At 55.4% G+C, this 17,573-nt stretch overlaps 4 protein-coding genes across 4 annotated transcripts; all 4 read left to right on the top strand.

The window, feature by feature from the left end:
- Positions 1 to 3,986: 3,986 nt before the first annotated feature.
- B0H18DRAFT_1095438 (uncharacterized protein) lies at positions 3,987 to 7,822 on the top strand. Its single transcript, XM_048032416.1, has 16 exons — positions 3,987 to 4,419; positions 4,480 to 4,543; positions 4,643 to 4,696; positions 4,748 to 4,791; positions 4,844 to 5,064; positions 5,116 to 5,165; positions 5,216 to 5,323; positions 5,376 to 6,597; positions 6,652 to 6,704; positions 6,759 to 6,807; positions 6,869 to 6,877; positions 6,929 to 7,065; positions 7,133 to 7,148; positions 7,210 to 7,271; positions 7,319 to 7,410; positions 7,470 to 7,822. The coding sequence occupies exons 1-16, from the start codon at positions 4,132 to 4,134 to the stop codon at positions 7,575 to 7,577; spliced, it is 2,577 nt and encodes an 858-aa protein (XP_047891392.1). The 5' UTR covers positions 3,987 to 4,131; the 3' UTR covers positions 7,578 to 7,822.
- A 1,556-nt stretch (positions 7,823 to 9,378) lies between these two features.
- B0H18DRAFT_879379 (RlpA-like double-psi beta-barrel-protein domain-containing protein-containing protein) lies at positions 9,379 to 9,979 on the top strand (the record flags this gene model as incomplete). Its single annotated transcript, XM_048040694.1, has 4 exons — positions 9,379 to 9,496; positions 9,553 to 9,649; positions 9,710 to 9,771; positions 9,834 to 9,979. 4 exons carry the CDS (start codon positions 9,379 to 9,381, stop codon positions 9,977 to 9,979), a joined length of 423 nt encoding a protein of 140 aa, XP_047891391.1.
- Positions 9,980 to 13,241: 3,262 nt separating this feature from the next.
- On the top strand, positions 13,242 to 13,927 carry B0H18DRAFT_512701 (uncharacterized protein). Its single transcript, XM_048038377.1, has one exon. The coding sequence runs from the start codon at positions 13,465 to 13,467 to the stop codon at positions 13,873 to 13,875; it is 411 nt and encodes a 136-aa protein (XP_047891390.1). The 5' UTR covers positions 13,242 to 13,464; the 3' UTR covers positions 13,876 to 13,927.
- A 3,242-nt stretch (positions 13,928 to 17,169) lies between these two features.
- Positions 17,170 to 17,492, top strand: B0H18DRAFT_1120866 (uncharacterized protein; the record flags this gene model as incomplete). The annotated part of the gene is made up of 2 exons (XM_048034222.1): positions 17,170 to 17,237; positions 17,288 to 17,492. The coding sequence occupies 2 exons, from the start codon at positions 17,170 to 17,172 to the stop codon at positions 17,490 to 17,492; spliced, it is 273 nt and encodes a 90-aa protein (XP_047891389.1).
- Positions 17,493 to 17,573: the final 81 nt, after the last annotated feature.

Below are 17,573 nucleotides of genomic sequence, written 5' to 3'. Positions count from 1 at the left end.
GACCAGGACAGATCGATACGTTTCAAATCTCGGTTATCTAACTTCCGCGCACGAACAAAAAGGACCTGTCAGGCCGCGCCGTCAGGATGAGATCTCGCCGACGATTACTCTGTAGTTAATCAGGCTTCAGAAGCACCCTGCCCACGGGTCCGAAATTCGAGGACATTTCCTGTCCACACCCCGCGCCGCCATTGGTGCCCTGCGGTGCGCATGGCCTGTGGCTGCGAGGATCAGCGACGCGCACGCGCAGCCATGCGCACGAGAGCCAGGCGAGATTACGGCACAAACCCTGGCTGCGCGCCTCGTTCCACACTTGGCTCGCTGCCGTCGGAGAATTGCCTTTCCTGGCACGGGGGCGGGATGTGCTTCCGCCCGCGCCCACACACTTCAAACTCCGCGAACCCGACACGGCGGGATCAACAAATCGGAAAGGCAGCATACCCTTTCAGCCCCGAGCGAGTACCACACCGATCGTGTGCTCGTCGTTCTTTCGCGATGCGGCAATTCTCCTTGCTCGCTTCAGAGCTGCTTGTGCGACAGCTACTGAGAGCCACCACGCCCCCGGGCGACGCCGAACGACGCGGCCACCATCCCCGACTGACACATTTGACAGAGTCGGGAGCGCTGGCCAATTTATGGACGTGAGAAAGCGATCGCGCACTGCAATCTCGCGCTGCCGCACCCGGAAGGCGGCCGACGCAAAATTACGAGAAGCAGGTCTTCCCGATCGGTGACGCAACTCACCGCGGAGCGGGTGGCTGGGCCACGCATCGCATGCGCCGTCCAGTGGTCCTGGGCAGTGCTGTCAGTTCCAGGACATCGTCTGGGGACCTACTCCCGAATATGGGGTGTGCCACACCGGACGTGAACATGACGCCGACCATGAGAATGCGGAGAATTAAGCAATTCCAAATGCGCGCAGACCGATTTCCCGTCCACTCGGGGCCGATGAAGCATCCTCGCTCACGGCATGGAAGTGCATGGAAGGCGCCGTCCGCTTCTGGCTAACGGCTCGCACAAATCACCACGCCCTATGTGGCGCGAGAAGCCTGCGAGCCGACATGAAATGTCAGACGGCAATGTAGGCTTGAATGATCATGGCATGCGGACATGGAGGGTTCCACGCACCACTTTTTGCTGCTGCACAAAGCAGATCGGAAGTGTATTCCATTTTGCAGCAAAGTTCGCGTCGAAACCACATCTGCATGTGTTGAAGTGTAGAAACTGGCAGGTCCTGTGAGCCACGAAGGCATGCATTGCCACAGACTGACAGAACGCGAAGAATGTTTCAGCCGGTTGTCCAGGCACGGCATGACATGCACTTGTGAGAGCGTCGCAACCACCCGGCCTGTGGTGACGCCCCGAGATCCAAACTGAGCGTAGCGGACCGAAGCATCGCGTGCGCCAGCGCCGCAAAGTGAGATCTCTACAGGGGTCAACGATCCTCAACTTCCGACCGTGACGACCAAACATCCACCCGACAGGATGGGAATGGAGTGATCAACGGGCATGTAGTGGACGGACCCTGGGGCCGGGCGTACCATCGCGCGTCCTGGAAAATCGGAGAGCAGTAAACGTCCACGCTCTGTGACATATGCCAGCCAAAGCGGCGGGCGCACCACTCCATCTACGTCCACAGCACCTGTCAATCTCTTCGTGGCGAGTGACAACGCCGGAGCCTGCGAGCCTAGGTGACGTCGACGGCCTCCTCTGGGCACCAGCGAAACCACCGCGCTGGCATTTGGCGGCTATATCTGATGCGACCTGAGCGTACAATCAACGCGCAGGCGATTGGATGGTGGGGCGGCCTTTGTGCGTTGTTTGGCCCCCAAAACACCGGTGTTAGCGGGACTACGGATCCCAATGGCGTAGTCCCAGTTGGCCGGCGGGCGCTATCGTATGGCATTGCAGTGTTCAGCAAGTGCCCGGAGTCATGCACGTATGGAGCAAGGGCGAACAGTCAGAGAACACTACACTGCCCTCGTACGAAAGAGTTTAGCATACCATGTGAAGTGCGTCTTCTACGATTGCAGCGGTGCCTGCGGTGGAGTTGGCAGGGGCAGAGGTTTCATACATCATGCCGTAGTGCCAATCACGGGAGGATCCGCGGAACACGCACATTAGCCAGCAGCCCTGACAGTCGGCCATACACTGGAAGAGCCCGCACCGCAGTTCCATACGAACCTGTGTCGGAGAAGCCCAATATGGGCTCTACTCGCTCGCACGCTCGAAAGGTCAGAATGAAGATGGTGAGCGTCATGCTTCACCGTACTAGAGTTTGCAGCAACGAACCTTCGTATCCCTTGAAACTGGAGTTTTCAGTGTGTATCGGCCTCCAGTATCACGACAATCCATCAGTTCTCCTTGAGAGATCGGAACGCCTGTACTGTCCTTAGTTGCTTCCGGTGATACACATTGTGGCTGAGGACCCATTGCTGATACGGTCAGGCAATTTGCAATGAGCAGAACTCCATGGACGTCGGCCCATATGCCGAGGAATAGCCCTCGGTCCGCACTGGCAGTAGCTGGGATTGAGCAACGCATTCCTTGACAGTAACTGATACGTACTACGTCGCCGACAGCATGGCTATGCTCCGTTATAGCGGAGGATGGCCAGATGAACGATGGAAGTGCCTACGTATCAGCACCTCCGTCATTGCAAGCAAGTTAGTGGTTTCGGAACACGTTCGCTGCTTCATACTGCGGTCCCCTTGGCATCCCTGCGCAATTGTCACTTAAAGATACAGCCCCAGGTGGTCCTGCGCGCACATGCACACGTAGCGTGGTGTGGCTGGCCAACATCGCCTCGCGTCCCAGATGAACAACTGCCAGTGCCATTTCAGATAGTTGGATGCGCATCACCGCTTTCGCGGACCCGCACAGAGGCATCGCCTATGCGATCGATCGGTATGCACATACGCTTCCCTTTGTGCACGATTACGCCAGGAATGTCCTGACTGACATCGATCATATGCACCGCGGACATGAAGATACTGCCCCGTCCTTCTGCGAGGTCCGAAGGCGCAGTATCGCCATATCCGGGGGCGATGGCCCATGCCTACCGACCTCCGAAGGCGGTGATTATTCTCTGCTAGCCGGAGAACGAGCTTGGGCAGCTCATTCCACGCGGCTTGGACAAGATCCATCCGGTGATCATCCTCTGGCGAACAAGGGAGAGCATCGTCGGCGGCATCTGCGACGTACTGGTCGGTTAAGCGGGGAAGCTAAGAGGGTCTTCGGCGCGCGCTATCCGGCGACCCAATTGTCTTGACGAGGGACCTTGTCAATCAGGGCATTGTAGCGTGGAGCGTTACGAACTGGAGTGGGCACATACTTTCTGATGAACTGCACCGTGCGCTAACCCAACGGGACTTTCCACAAGGCCTGCTGCAGCGGCAGGAGACCGGCAGAACTAATCGCTAAGCTCGAGCCTACCAGAGTGCCGCGAAGACGGACAGTAGCAGACATGGGTCGCATAGCGTGCAGAGACAAAAGAGAATGAGGTTGCCGCCTAGCGAGCAGTGTCGTCATTAGATTTGAAGATCGTAATAACGATGAGCTGAGAGACGGCGGCGATGGTAAGTCGGCGAATTCGATCGGGTGGTTTGCCCAGATGGTCGAAGCTTCATGCATGCATGGCTTGTAATGAATCCCAGCTGAATCCTAATCGCCTGGTCGTCATGAGGGGCGGAACACGAGTTGCTCATAGTCTTGGGTAGGCAGCGAGGATAATGAGAATCAATGTTGTTATCTACGCCCTTCAATCGCATGTCACAGAAGTATAGATTGTCCAGTCATGGGTGGTACGGCAGAGTCTGCGGTGAGTAGTAAGCTTCGCAATGGCAACTGACAAGTTCAAGTTCAACTGAGCGAGTCGTACATCGCTTATCTTTCGCTACTTACTGCATTCAGCCAAGGGTTGCATTATGTAAGCGATGTGGTCACCGACCTGCGCCTCCGACTCCCAGCCACACTCGAACTCGTCTGGCAATGTCGTGAAGTCTCTGTCTTGCTTCCTCCATTGACCTCGACACCTCTATACGATCTTGTACGATTGGTGCAACGACTCATAACATATAAGAATCTGCAGACGGGCCCGCACCTTCGCCTTCTCGCTGGGTCGTCGCGGACATGGCTCCCAGGCGAACGTTCGGACCAGATGCATCCGGCGCGGTAGATGCAAGTGAGCATACACCGCGCCCACCGAATGGAACTCCACAAGCGCGTCGGATGTCATCGCGTGTATCGTTTTCAGCCCTGCGGAAGCCAAGCTTCAGCCTGCTACGGAGGAGCACAGTCGACGAGGAGGCCGGTGAGGGGACGGTTATGCAAGACAAGCCTGCGATTCCAAGCGCGTTGCAACTAAGCGAGGCGTACACCACGCCGCTCCCAACGCTGTCTATGGTTGTTCTGTCGATTGTGAGTTCTCCGTCAAGCCGTCGTTTGCATATCGTGTGACTATATGCGCACATTCTGTAGGCCATGCTCGGGGAGTTCTTGTCGGCTAACGTATCGGCGCCATTCATATTGTTCATGGTGCAAGGTACGTCGATTTCCTTGGAGATGCTACAATTCACCTCCGTCACGCTCTTCTTTGCACCTCACGACGTTGCACGCGGACTTACGACCGCTAATTCGCTAGGCTTCAATCAGTTCGAAGATGAGGCCAAAGTCGGCTACTGGACCGGTATTCTGGGTGAGTGTCTCCAGCGCCGCTATTAGCCTCGCCTTACAATCCTTCCCTCAGTGTCGACGTTCTTCTTGACGCAGTTCCTCACGTCGCTGCTCTGGGTACGCTCCACTTTTTGTACTTCCCGTCATCATTGTTTGATCCCCGGCACAGGCGACAGTCGCCGCAAAGCATGGCCAGCGGATCGTCCTCTTCATATCTCTGCTCGGCAGCGCCATTACTTGCTGCATATTCGGGACTGCCACCACGCTCCAGGAAGCGATAGCCATACGACTGATGCAAGGAATATTTGCCGGTGCGATCGGCGTCGCGCGTGGCTGCGTCACAATGATCACCGACCAGAGCAATGAGGGAAGGGCGTATGCGATTCTGGGGTGAGCAATAGAGATACCAACCTCTGTCAACAGTCGTTGATGGTGGCGCAGGTTCTGCTGGGGATTTGGCGGCGTAGCCGGGGCAATCGTTGGTGGCACATGTAAGTTTGAGAATCCGCTCAGAAGCCTGCTCGACGCTGACATGCAATAGTCGAATCACCGGCCACAAAATGGCCCTCTGTATTCGCCAATGTCCCAGTTTTCGTGAATTATCCTTACTTGCTGCCGACCATGATAGCGGCTTCGGTCACGTTCATAGGTAATACAATGCCGTTCTTGGCATCACATCTTATTCTCATATTTTAACGCAGGTGCTATTCTCAGCTTATTCCTCGCTCCGGATGGTGGGCCACGAGAAGGCGCTATTCGTTTACCAGCTGAGAAGGTTGATACCATTCCGGAGGAGGAAGAGTCGATCCCTAGCACACCCGTACTCGGGAGCCCCGAGCGTCGCAGTGTCTATGGGTCGCTGAGGCACAAGCTCCCAGCACGCCTCTCTGGGTACTTCACAGGCCGCGGTCAGGATGCAGAGGAGGGGCCATCGACGCCAAGGCACGTGCAGGAGCCCGTTCCACTTACGGTCACTCCGTCCAACAGTGCGAGCAAGATGCGCGCGATGTCCTCTACTAGTCACGCGAATGGTTCTGCGTATGGATACGGAAGCGTATATAGGAGCCGACTGGCCAGTGGCTACAGCTTCGGAAACAGGATGAGTGTAGCAGCTTCCCTTCGCAGGCGCGAGAGCAACGTTGAAGGCATGCCGTCGTCTGTGGCTACCGACCGCGACCTCAACTTCGCTCAGCGGCTTCTGATGGCAAACGAGAATGCAGTCACCAATATCGCCGATCTGTGGGTCGCTTCAGCCATGAACGTCGACAACGAGGATCCCTTCGAGTCAGAGGACGAGTATGAAGCCGAAGAGGGTGCCACAGAAGGCGATGAGGACGGGATGGTCTCGTCGGCTCTCGACGACCTCGACGAGGATGACGTGTTCGGTGGGCAAGGGGCTACGCCGACGCCTCGGAACAACCGCTTCTCTCGGCGGGATTCGCACACGTCTGTGCGCTCGCAGTCGAAGCGCCCTTCGTTCTCGACCGCGCGCCGGCCACGACCGCTGGGCTCGCCACGGCGCCAGTCGTACTCCGGCCGCCTCTCCATGCAACGCCAGCGCTCGTCGCAATTCTCACCGCGCTTGCCCAACGAGGACCAGGGCACGCCACCCCCTTTGCACCGGCGCGCTTCCGGGAGCATGCCCACGATCTTTGCGCATGCGGGTGTGCGGACGCCGCCCGCGGTCGTCGAGGCGCAGCAGCTGCTCGCGCAGTTGGGTGAGCAAGGCCCTCCGGACGTTCTCGAGCCGATTATGGAGAGGCAGAGGGACCAGCAGACCCTGCCCGCTGAGGCCGAGGCCGAAGTGCTGGAGAGGGAACCCTCGCTTATGTCTTTGCTCCCTGTGGCGATCATCATTCAGTATGGGTTGTTGGCGCTCCATTCGACGACGCACGATCAGGTGTTCTACCTTTACCTCGTGTCGTGAGTTGCTTGACGCTGTGTATGGTGGTCCGCTGTACTGATTTTTCGCAACAGCAAATACCCTCTGGGAGGACTCAACCTCAACGCAGGGCATTTCTCGCAACTGAGTAAGTGATTTTGGCGTGTTGGGTGTGACTGGTAATATTCATGTAATTTTATAGTTGCCTTGATGTGTTTGGCGCAGATAGCCTACCAGTTCTACTTGTACCCGTGAGCTAGACGCCTATTCTCTCATTCATCCCCAATTCTAACCCGCGTCTCGCACACGTAGGAACATCGGGTGAGTATTTGTCCCATAGACCAGTTCATCAGCCCTGACGCATATGTCCAGCCCTCCGAGGGGTCGGTTCTCGCATCTCGCGATGTTCCGCATTGGATCGCTCCTCTTCATACCAGCATACTTGTCTGTCATTCTGTACCGTGTGTTTGCAAGTTCGGACGACGATGGGAACCCGGTTCTCATGGCCGGTACGTATTTCAAAACTCACATTACGAAGTGCAGATCATGACTGATTTACTCGAATCCGCGTAATAGCTCTCGCAATAAGCACGTAAGTATCCGAGAGTGCATGGTTTCATTTAGGCGTGAGAGCTTACCTTGTTGCTCAATAGGGCCGTGCGCTTCTGTGGAGGCACGTTCGCGTACACCGCAGTATCCGTGCTGCTGAACTACAGTACGTCCTCCCGCTCGCGGCAATGCCCGATGCTCATGTCTCCCAAGTGTCTCCGCCGCATGTCGTGGGCTTTGCAAACGGCATTGCGCAAAGCACCGTCAGCCTCGCACGATTCATTGGCCCCATCCTGGGCGGCACAGTGCGTCGGACGCTCTAATGCCAATTATTCGATTTGCTGATCGTCCGCTCTCGTCGTAGCTCTGGTCCATGAGCGTGGAGAACGGACCCGCCGGGTACCCGGTCGGCTTCATTGCATGCTCGGGAGTGTGCGCACTCGCTGTGGCCCTTAGCTTCCTCATTAAGTGAGCGACTTGCATTTTCCAGACCTCGATTGCCTCTCGTATACCACAGGACTTTGTACCCCGATTCGTGGTCATTTTCGGAATACCGTAGCCTTCAGCCTTTCTCTTCCTCGTTTTTCTTTATAGTTATGTTACTGTGCGACTTGTCGAAGATTCTGTGCAGGTAGTAATGATCGTCTAGATGGACTATGAAACATCCCCTGGTTCTGTGTGCCTGCATCACGGACATATACTGCCATCGACGGAACGCCTGAGGAACGTGCAGGCTACGTGTGTTGCACTGCATGTTCTGTGATGGCGAGTTCGAGAGAACGGGCGCCTAATGCGCTTCGGCATTCACCGTCTGCCCGCCGGCATCCGCCGCGGCCGCACGGCGTTGTGCTGGAGCACACCGCTTGCCTCTTCGACGCTCGACACTTGCACGTTCGCTACTTGCACTCTACGGAATGAACGGCTGCTTTCAGGATCGCTTTTGGGTACTGCGTCTTTCAATACTAGGGTGCGGGCTCTATGTGCTGGATGGGTTCGAGCAGATTCTACAGTTCCAAACATCAAGCTGAACACTCCACCGGCGCGAGTTCTTTCGAGGCCTCGATCTTTGGCGAAAATTTCCTCGAGCTGAGTTGGATGAGTGGGTCTGGGCTGGACGCATGAGCGGTGAGCGGGATCTTTCCGTAAGTCAGTGGGGCGCTGTCGATTTGCTGGGGATTCTCTCATCCGAGTCCGGTGTAGTCCAGGTACATATACGGCAAAGACCTTGCTCTGCTTTCCCGGGAAGCTTACGGAATCGTAGCCCTTGCCATCCTATGCTGGAGCGTCAGGTGGTACGTAGGACTCGTGGTAGAACGACCGTCGCACAAAACGTGTGCGACGCCCTCTGGGACTCGACTCAGCTGCGGACATCTGCAAAGCAACTGAGCCGCAGCTAACGGGACGGTGATTTGTTCCACGTGCATCAAAATTGGGGCTCGCACTCTCCATTATGGTATGTCGTGGGACACACGCGGTTCGTGGGCATGTTATGTTCTGGACCGCAACATCATTGCGGCACGATCGATCGCACTTGTCATGTACCAGGCGTCCCGCGCGGTGGCTAGGTGCGAGGTAAATTTGCACCGCAATTTAGGTGCCTATTGGTTTACTCGGGCACGATTTACTCGGGCGAACTCAAAAAGCTTAATCATCCTTCGCGGGTGCTTGGCGTTCGAATTACGTCCGTGTCCTCACGAACATACGACATGGGAAGTATTGCATCTTTCCCTTCTGAATACCGCTATACAGTCTGTCGACGAGGACGCCCACCGAACGTTGGATGTCGCTCGTCGTTCAGGAAAAGACGTCATCCACGATGTCATGCACTACAGTTGCCTTTGTGGACGTCGGGCGCCTCGCGAGTCGCGGCCTAGGAGCGAATCACGGAGGTCAAATCAGGCTATTGGACGAGCACGTCTCGGGCGGTGGAGACTGCGCCTACCTTGTTTGGCAGCGACAGGAAAGAGACCCCGAAAATTAAAATTTTCATTTCTTCGCGCCTAACATGCACGTTCGGTTGTTACGTCCACAGCCAGCATGTCGCTGTTTATGCGGTCTTTCTTTGTCTCGGTCAAAGCCACCTCTACCCGGTCAAAGCATGGCGTCCTCCGGTATAAAAGGCCTCAATTCTCTGCTGGGTCCTCAGGCTCCTCGGTCCTTTCGCCCCTAGACACCTCGCACTCCTTCACCCTTCCGCTCACTCCCTTCTGTCCTTCATCATGTTCTTCACCAACGCCGTCGTCGTTCTCGCCCTCGCTGTGTCCGCGTTGGCAATGAGCATTCCTCGCGCCGTCAACTCCACTTGCGGCTCATACACCGACACCTCCACCACGTCCACGAATGTGGCGGCCGACGAGCCTTCCTGGTTGTCCGGCACTCAGACCGGCGACGGTAAGTTTGCGCAGATGTTGTGAGCGGCGTTGACTCATCATATTTGTTGCGCATAGCCACCTACTACGAAACCGGTCTGGGCGCCTGCGGTGTCACCAACACCGATTCGGATTACATCGTGGCGGTGTCTGAGAACCTCTTTGACAACTACCCGTGGGTTTCACCATGAATCTGTATCGTATGGAACACAGATGCTAACTCGACATCCAACAGTGGCTACACTGGTGCCAACCCGAACGACAACCCCGTCTGCAACAAGCAGATCACTGCCTCTTGTACGTCTCCATCTTCCACGACATTGCTCGTATCACAGGCTCATGGCATACTGCGTATCCAGACAACGGCAAATCCGTCACGGTTACCGTCACCGATCGCTGCACCGGCTGCGACACCACGTCCCTCGACTTCAGCCCGTCTGCGTTCCAGCAGCTCGCAGACCTCTCCGTGGGCCGCCTCCACGGCATGACCTGGGATTGGTCATAGACACGCCCTTCACGTCCTCACGCCACGTCCGCGCCCGGGCGGCGCCCCACGTCAAACCCCATAGATCTCCTCGTCTCCCAGCAACCTGGCGCCACACACCGTTATTTATCCTTTCTTTATGGGTTCGGTCTTGTCGGTCTAATAGAAAGTCTCGGCGCCCGGGCGCCCCTTCTTCCCGCTGCTGCTTGCAGGGCGCGCGGAAGGCTAGGAGACGCACGTCTGTGTTGTCTGTATTACTCATGGGTTGTTCTGCGTAGAGCTACCCACGCGCTTCGGTCGCGAGATGTAGGGATGTAACTCCACAATGTTGTAGAATTACATAATACAGTGTAGAATGTCGGCATATGCGCGCGTATTGGCTCGGAGGTCCCCGCGACGAAAGGACAACTATATGAAGGACAAAGTCGAAGTTTCCAGTGTCGAAGTCTCCAACTGTGCAAGTGAGAAATGGGCGGACATTCGCGTCCTCCTGGTACATTACTTGCGCAGCCTGGGAAACACTTGACCGCGTCAGCGCTGAGCGCTGCGCATCGAGCCCGTTTTCAACCCACGCGCTTGACACGCTACTCAAGTAGGCTCTCCATGATGCACGAGGCAGTCGCTTGCGTAGAGATCGCACTCTGTCGTCAGCCTGTCCGCACGAAGACGCCTCGTTTCCGGAGACGGAATGTTGTCTGCGACCTGCACGCCAGCGCCCCGTCTGTGATCGGTGTGGAGGGCATGCTGAACAGTTCGGCAGCGTCCGAACTGTGAGTGCGCGAATAGGTGGTTTCCGAGTCCGCGGGTTTCCGCGCGACCCACCTCGACGCCTAGGTACGCTAGCGTCATGGTCGCATATTGGTCGTGTCATTAATGCTCTAGTGCCCGTAGGTAAACGATCTTATATGACTTGTTCGCTTCGCAGGCGTTGTGCACACCCGAAGTCCTGGAGGCTGAAGCGCGGAACGTAAACATGTGACGCATTAGCATATGCATGGAGGAATCGTCGCACTTCGTGAAGATGACGTGCCTCGCACGTATGTCCAGTATTTCCGTAACATCGACAGGATAGAGCATGCAGTTCCAGTTGAGCTATAACCAAAACCTTTAGTTGAGGCAGCTACGGAACGAGGGCAGGGTCTCGGGCGTCAGGCGTGGCATAGCCAGTGGATCGCAGTTATGGTCCGGGTTACTTGCTTGCAAAAAGCAATGCTGCGCAGACCTCAAAGTTCAGACATCCGAATAGACGACATCGACCGGGTCACGTATACGTATACGTAGTAAGTACCATTTGTGCCATGATACCGACCTTTCCACGTACGTTCTACCCGATCGGAGAACATCCTGGCGAGCAGACAAGTCATGCGCCAGCGCTGAGCACTGAGCGCTGAGGCCTGAGGCCTGATGGCCAAGACGTCGACTCACAAGGACAGTATGATAGGAGACGGTCAGAGTGTATAGATAGACGAATCGAACTGACGTTCTGCGGAGAATTGGAGACGCACGGTTTTGTTTCGTCAAGTGACTTCCAAACTGCAAGCTGCCATTCAAGTTTCCGTGTGTTCGACAAGCCCAAACCAACTGGCGGTCACCGTGAAGACGTACAAACACTACGTCACCGTGGCCGTATGCATGGTCGATATTTAGCCGACCGTAAGAAAGGTTACAACGTGCACAGTTGGTCCATGTCCTTGTTGGACTGGTGTGTGCTCTTGGGAGTTACTTGATGGCGTTAGTCATTTCTGTAGGTGTCGACTGTTAGCACGTCGTGCTGGCGGACAGAGACGGTGCAGCGTCGAGGCCTGTTCACGTGGCTTGTATGCAGCCCTTTCGCTACCACACTGTGCGGCTACGTTTTCCAAGAACCAGTTTGGAGACGATCGGGAAGGGTAGCCGAGTAAACGTCCTGGTGATACAGTCATGTCAAATCTTGAGAAGATGACATTAAGTCGCACTGACATACCTCCTGCTACGCAGACATGGTGTAATGATGGCCGTCGTGCACTGACTCGGTGGTGAAAGTCAACAGGAGTTGTCAAAGCCAACGACGTGACTCTGCATAGCGAACGAGAGGCGGCATACCGACCGGCCTCTGTAGCTCAGATCTGGCATGCAGTCTCGCGGGGTTCGGATTCTAGCAGCAAAAGAGGATCAACACGGTGCGTGATGATACAGCGTCTTCTACCACCAGGAATCACAGCCTGCGGTTTTCCGGAAGGCCACCTCTGAGCCCGTACATGAGGTCTTCACTGGCACCTACCGTGCATGTACGCTAGCATTGAATGTCGACGTGCTCAAGAGATTCGTCCTCCGGTTCTTCAATTGCGTGTCCTGGCTCACTGTTGACGCCAGGGTACCGCTTATGGAAGCATCGAGCTCCGCTGTAGCGGTAAATTCCAGCAACGGCGTCCGCGGATTCAGAGCAAGTCTTGTCTTCAAAGATGCCTTGAGGTCAAGTCACCTCAGAGCGGAGTCAGATCCTATGTCAAGACTGGATGCCTCGCAATGAGTCACATGGCGATCCAAGTCTGGACGATCTGTATAAACTACGAAAGCGCGCAAAACGTGGTGATTTATTGGTGCGTTGGTGCCATGACAGCAAATCACACTTGTTATCCGTGCGGTACCGACCCCAATGAGATTGATGATGCACAGAAACCTGTATGTACTCGTTGGACAGACAAAGCTAGGTGAATGATCAATCGATCAACGATAAGACCAATACGTACGCAAAACAGGTCGAGGTTTTACGGATCCGGGGAAGGGTCAGGCGATGAGTTGTTCACGCGAAATGGAGAACATACGACGCTCATTCACCGTCTCAGAGAAGTATTCCTCGCACAGTACGAGCGGACCCAGATGGCTCAACTGTGTCTTGGATTCTTGACTATGTTTCCATCAAAGTCAAGGCCATCCGAGAGGACTGAAGCAGCTCTGGCCGTCATGGCCCCTGGGCATATGTGAGCACCACTGTGGTAAGTAGGAAACGAGGGACGCGTACAGCTGCCCAATATCCGTGAGTACACATGAGGAGGGCTATGATCAACGGAGACTCACTTCTCGTAGTAGGAGCTGCCCCGGGCCACGATGTATAATGAGCATCCCTGGATTATTACTATAGACCCCATCCGTCATGCTATTGTTGAGCAAATGACAGTCTAGGAGGTGCAATCACAATCATAATCGCAGAATTCAGTATGTCAGACAGCAGGACGAGAGCGAACAATACTCGATTGTGGTCTAAAAGCGCATATACTTATGTGCAAAGCGGCGAACACTAATGAGAATCATTTGTGGTATTGTCTCGAGTAGGAACAACTGCATGATGACTCACTGGTCGCGCTGACGACGATGATGATGATGATGAACGCCATCTGGCAGTGCAATACGATCCCACAACTACAGTAGGACATCTTTGCTCGCTCTCCATTGAGAGAGTAGTCATATGGACACACCTCTGCACTGATGACACGTGAACGTAGAGACCTCATCGGCAACTCTGAACCATGCGGAGGGGCTTGTGGAGCGCGAGAGGCGGGCTGAGAGCAGGGACGTCAGCTGGCGTCACAAGGAAATCGTGGAGACGTTCCATCAACTGGCACAAGATTGGCGGGGATTGTGGGAGGCGCTCTGACCGTCGCCCCCCCTCCTCCATGAAATCGAGCTTGAAGGATTGGACTGGACTAGGAGATCATGACATGGGGGATCAGACTCGCTTCGAGGACAGGGGCTCACGTAATAAGTGGCTGGGCTTTGGCTGGGCTACTCTTCCTGCTTGCACGTCGTTTGGCGCGATCGCCGTTGAGAACAATTGGTCGAAGTATAAGCAAGATCACTGTGGAACCTTCGTACACATGTATTGGCTTTCAACGAGGATTGTAGCAACAATCTCGACGCTCGTCGTCCACCATGAGTGAAGGGTTTGTTGCGCATTGGTCTTGGTGGTGACCATAACCTCCGTGCGCAGATCACCCGGATCCGCAGCGAAACCTGGTCTCTGGAATGGCCAGCATTGACTGCATCAACATTTGCGTCGATTACTGGAATGGCCCGGGCGGTAGTGAATCTCCATCCGACTGCTAGTAGCAGGCTTTCGAACCGTGACATGGCGCCGTAAACCGCTGCTTTCAATGTTCAAACGTTCAAGGTGCAAACATCCGACGAAGAACGGACGAGAACAATCCCCTGTACTTTGCAGTGCAAGAAACGCAGACCCGGAGTGCAGCGGTGGAGTTCAAATCATAATTACCATAGTACATACTCGTCGCAGCATTCGGTATTTGTCTATACTGACGCCGGCCAGGATCTCGGCCACCCTAGGCAGTCGGTCATCGCACTCCTAGTCTACTGCAACCTGTCCTCTAGCCACGAAAAAAATACTAGGGTCGAGCTATCCATCTGTACAATGTATATACACCACCTCAAGCCAATACAGTACGAACTGAAGGTAGAAAAAATCAGTCTGTACGATGCTGTCCATATATGGTAAGTGCGAGTGCATATTCTCAACCCATCGACAGTATTCAGCCATTGTGCTTGTATCTCGGGCTGAACAGCTGCTGAATTACTGGGATATATCTATTGACATTCTGGAGTACATATATGCTGATTCGGATAATATTAGCCTTGTAGCGGGCCAGCTCTGGCTGCATGGCCGACTTCGTAGTCAATCTGGTTCCCAGGATTCTTGTCACGAAAGTGCTTACTACCTTCGACCCAGTGGTCAATAAATTCTTCTAACAATTTTCCTGCATACATAGGATGTTCTAACGTGGTCCCAGATACTCACCCAAGCGGTCGAAGTAACATGGACCCGAAGGCCCGCATCGACTCCTTAGGTGGCCGAGATCCCGGCCGGCGTCAGTACAGTTCTCCGGAAAACTCCGATATCTTGTTCGGGTAATAGTGTTGGTTGAACTTGGTTCGTCATCGCCACCGCCACTATCGCTTTGCTGCTCCCCTGCTGCCATACATACCATCCCGGCAACGACTTCAATGCGTTTGATGGTCGAGTCCTCTGGCGACGGTTATTGATGCCTTTGTCTAAGGAGGAATCATATATGCCCGGGCCTGGTCTTCAAATCTTACGCAAGTACTGTAGCGAACCCACAACCCGGATGGGGTGTGACGTGTGACAGGCTGTACACGATCCGGCGCAGCGGCGGGGACACGTGTGACGTGTGATGCGCCCCCGGATGGCGGTCTTGTCGCTGTGCCCGCCGCAGGCGCCGCTCCTAGCGCCTAGCGACGTGTTGGCGCCGGCGGCGGGGTCGGGTGTGACGAGTAACATGACATCCTCGCCGCGGCGGGCGGCGGGCTTGTGACGCGTGACATCCGGGTTGTAGGGTTCGCTACAGTACTCAGTCTGCTGTCCTCGACTCCGAGTCATGCACTGACTTCCGAACGTCGAGATACGGGAGGTACGAGCGGCTCCCCCTGCGACCATGGTGCAGGCTGTGCAGATGGCGACTTCTCGCCTACTGTTGTCATTCGTGCGTCCAGTCCAGAGTGTCCGCGAGCTACGAGAGCCGTATTCCACCCCAAGCGAGTTGCTGGACTGCGCTTTTCATCATCAGGGTGTCACTATGGCCCGGCGTCGCAGGCCGACTGCTGCGGTACGAGCTCAATTAAGCTCAAGGTCGACACCAGACTCGCATTGCCGACGATGATGTCTAGTCTCCGTTGCAGACTAATAAGCCGGCAAGCGTCTTGTACGGGTGATGCTCTGATGCTCTCTTCGACCAGTATAGACCCTTGCGAAGTACACATACGTAGTGGGGCGAGTATCCACTCTCCCCACAAAATCGGAGCCGGCAACATGCTGGTGTGGTAACTCATCAGCGTCCAGCGAGAAGTTCTGGACCTTGGGGTGATCCTGGCTGACCACCGCTCAGTGCTCATGGAGTGGACACCACTTGACATCTGATATGCGCAGTGCGCACGAGGCGAAAGTACCCATGAGACCATTCTGTCCCTTAATAGCCTTGAGGTCGCTGATTTTCCTGAAACATTTCCCTATAATCTCAGGTGAGCCGTCCACTCGATGTTGCGTTGTCGCGTAGATTGAGATTGCGATCTGAGCAGGAAGGCAGTGCTGCGCGCAAGGCTGCGCGCATTGTGTGCTGTAATAACGTGACCATCGTCATTATGACGCTCGAAGACCTTGAACGCTATACCGTTGTTACGTCCGCTTTCGACTGACATTCAAAAGTCGATGAGCTCAGGCGCGACGCGAGCGGGGGTACTCACGAAATTGCCTTTGAAGCCCAATTGACTGATGACAGTAGCCAAGTTGGAACGGTGCGTTCCTCGATCAAACGTAGCATCAATGGGCGCTTACTCACGTGGTTGCGGTGGCTGCGTACACGGTAACTGTTGGTTGGCCCTGGGTCGGCCGATGCAGGTCCATCGACGGCTTGGGCGTGGCGATTCTACGGTGCACGTTCTTAACGTCACACCCGTAGGAGCCCTTTCGTAGCCGGACACAGCCATGGTCCACCCCGGATCACTGACAGCTCTGCGGCCAGGATTATGTCGGGATTTTGGGTTCTGTTGGTTGTCGACCATGGCTGCGCAACGGCGGGAAAACCTCAAGGCAACTACTTACTGAGGTTGTGAGCTCTGTGGTTCTCTCCGTTTCCGAGTCGAAGTCTTTGCTAGGCCGAGCACCTGGCCGCGGGTAGATGCGTACATGAGGTGCATCGGTGCATATCACTGATGAGTCGATCAGGCCTGGAGGACTGTTAAACAATACGACATGGGCCGTTGCTGGCGATTGTTCCGGCAATCTCGTCTGCGTACCTTGCCTGCCTGTCAAGGCAAGTTAACCAGGCCCGCGGGATGATGGTTTTGGACAGATCCGCGCAGTCTCCCGCCCACTAGGCCTTGGCGCAGAGCTGTACATGCGGGGCGAGCTGGGTAAAAGCGTGAACAGCGCACCGGCGTTCGAGATATAAAAGGGCCATCAACGTGTTCTTGTGTCTTCTAGCTCCGCGCATTGGATCGTGAGCCTCGTTCTTTACTCAAGTACAGGTGCTGGTCGGTGAGTAATGTCGTCGTCCGCGAGTACGCGTTCTCCATGTCGTGCTAACTTCTGAGTGCAATCTTAGCCTTGCTTATTACGACATACCCATCCTCATCCTGTATCTTACGAAACCGCACGACGCCATCCTCCCTTACGACATAAAGCTGTCTCTTCCCCGACTCTCACCATGCGCTTGACGATCCTCGTCATTATCATTGCCATTATTGCGTCCACCCTTGCCGCGCCGATAGACCGGTACGTGACGGTGATCCAATCAACGCGGCGCTACTGACTCGTTTGCGCAGTGATGATCTTCGCGGCAGAGCTGTCCCCTGGAAGCATCTGGAGTCGGGGCTCGGCACGGGGCTCAAAGCAATAAGCCGCGCTGCTTCAGGGTGGGGCATCTACGCGGCCATCAGGAACAAGTACCAAGCTCAAGATGCGCACAAAGAACACCGACACCTGATAGGCGCCCCACCTGTCTCCTCCGGACCAGCCGCTCCTCACTAAGGGTACGGCCCGTCGGACCCTCGAAATCGGCCCCATAAGTGCTGACTGGGACAAGGCTTCAGTCATGTGATACGGGTGCTT

This window comes from Fomitopsis serialis (assembly GCF_022376445.1).
Source record: "Fomitopsis serialis strain Sig1Antser10 chromosome Unknown B0H18scaffold_53, whole genome shotgun sequence".
Taxonomy (NCBI): domain Eukaryota; kingdom Fungi; phylum Basidiomycota; class Agaricomycetes; order Polyporales; family Fomitopsidaceae; genus Fomitopsis; species Fomitopsis serialis.
This window is presented reverse-complemented; position numbering and strand designations above follow the sequence as displayed.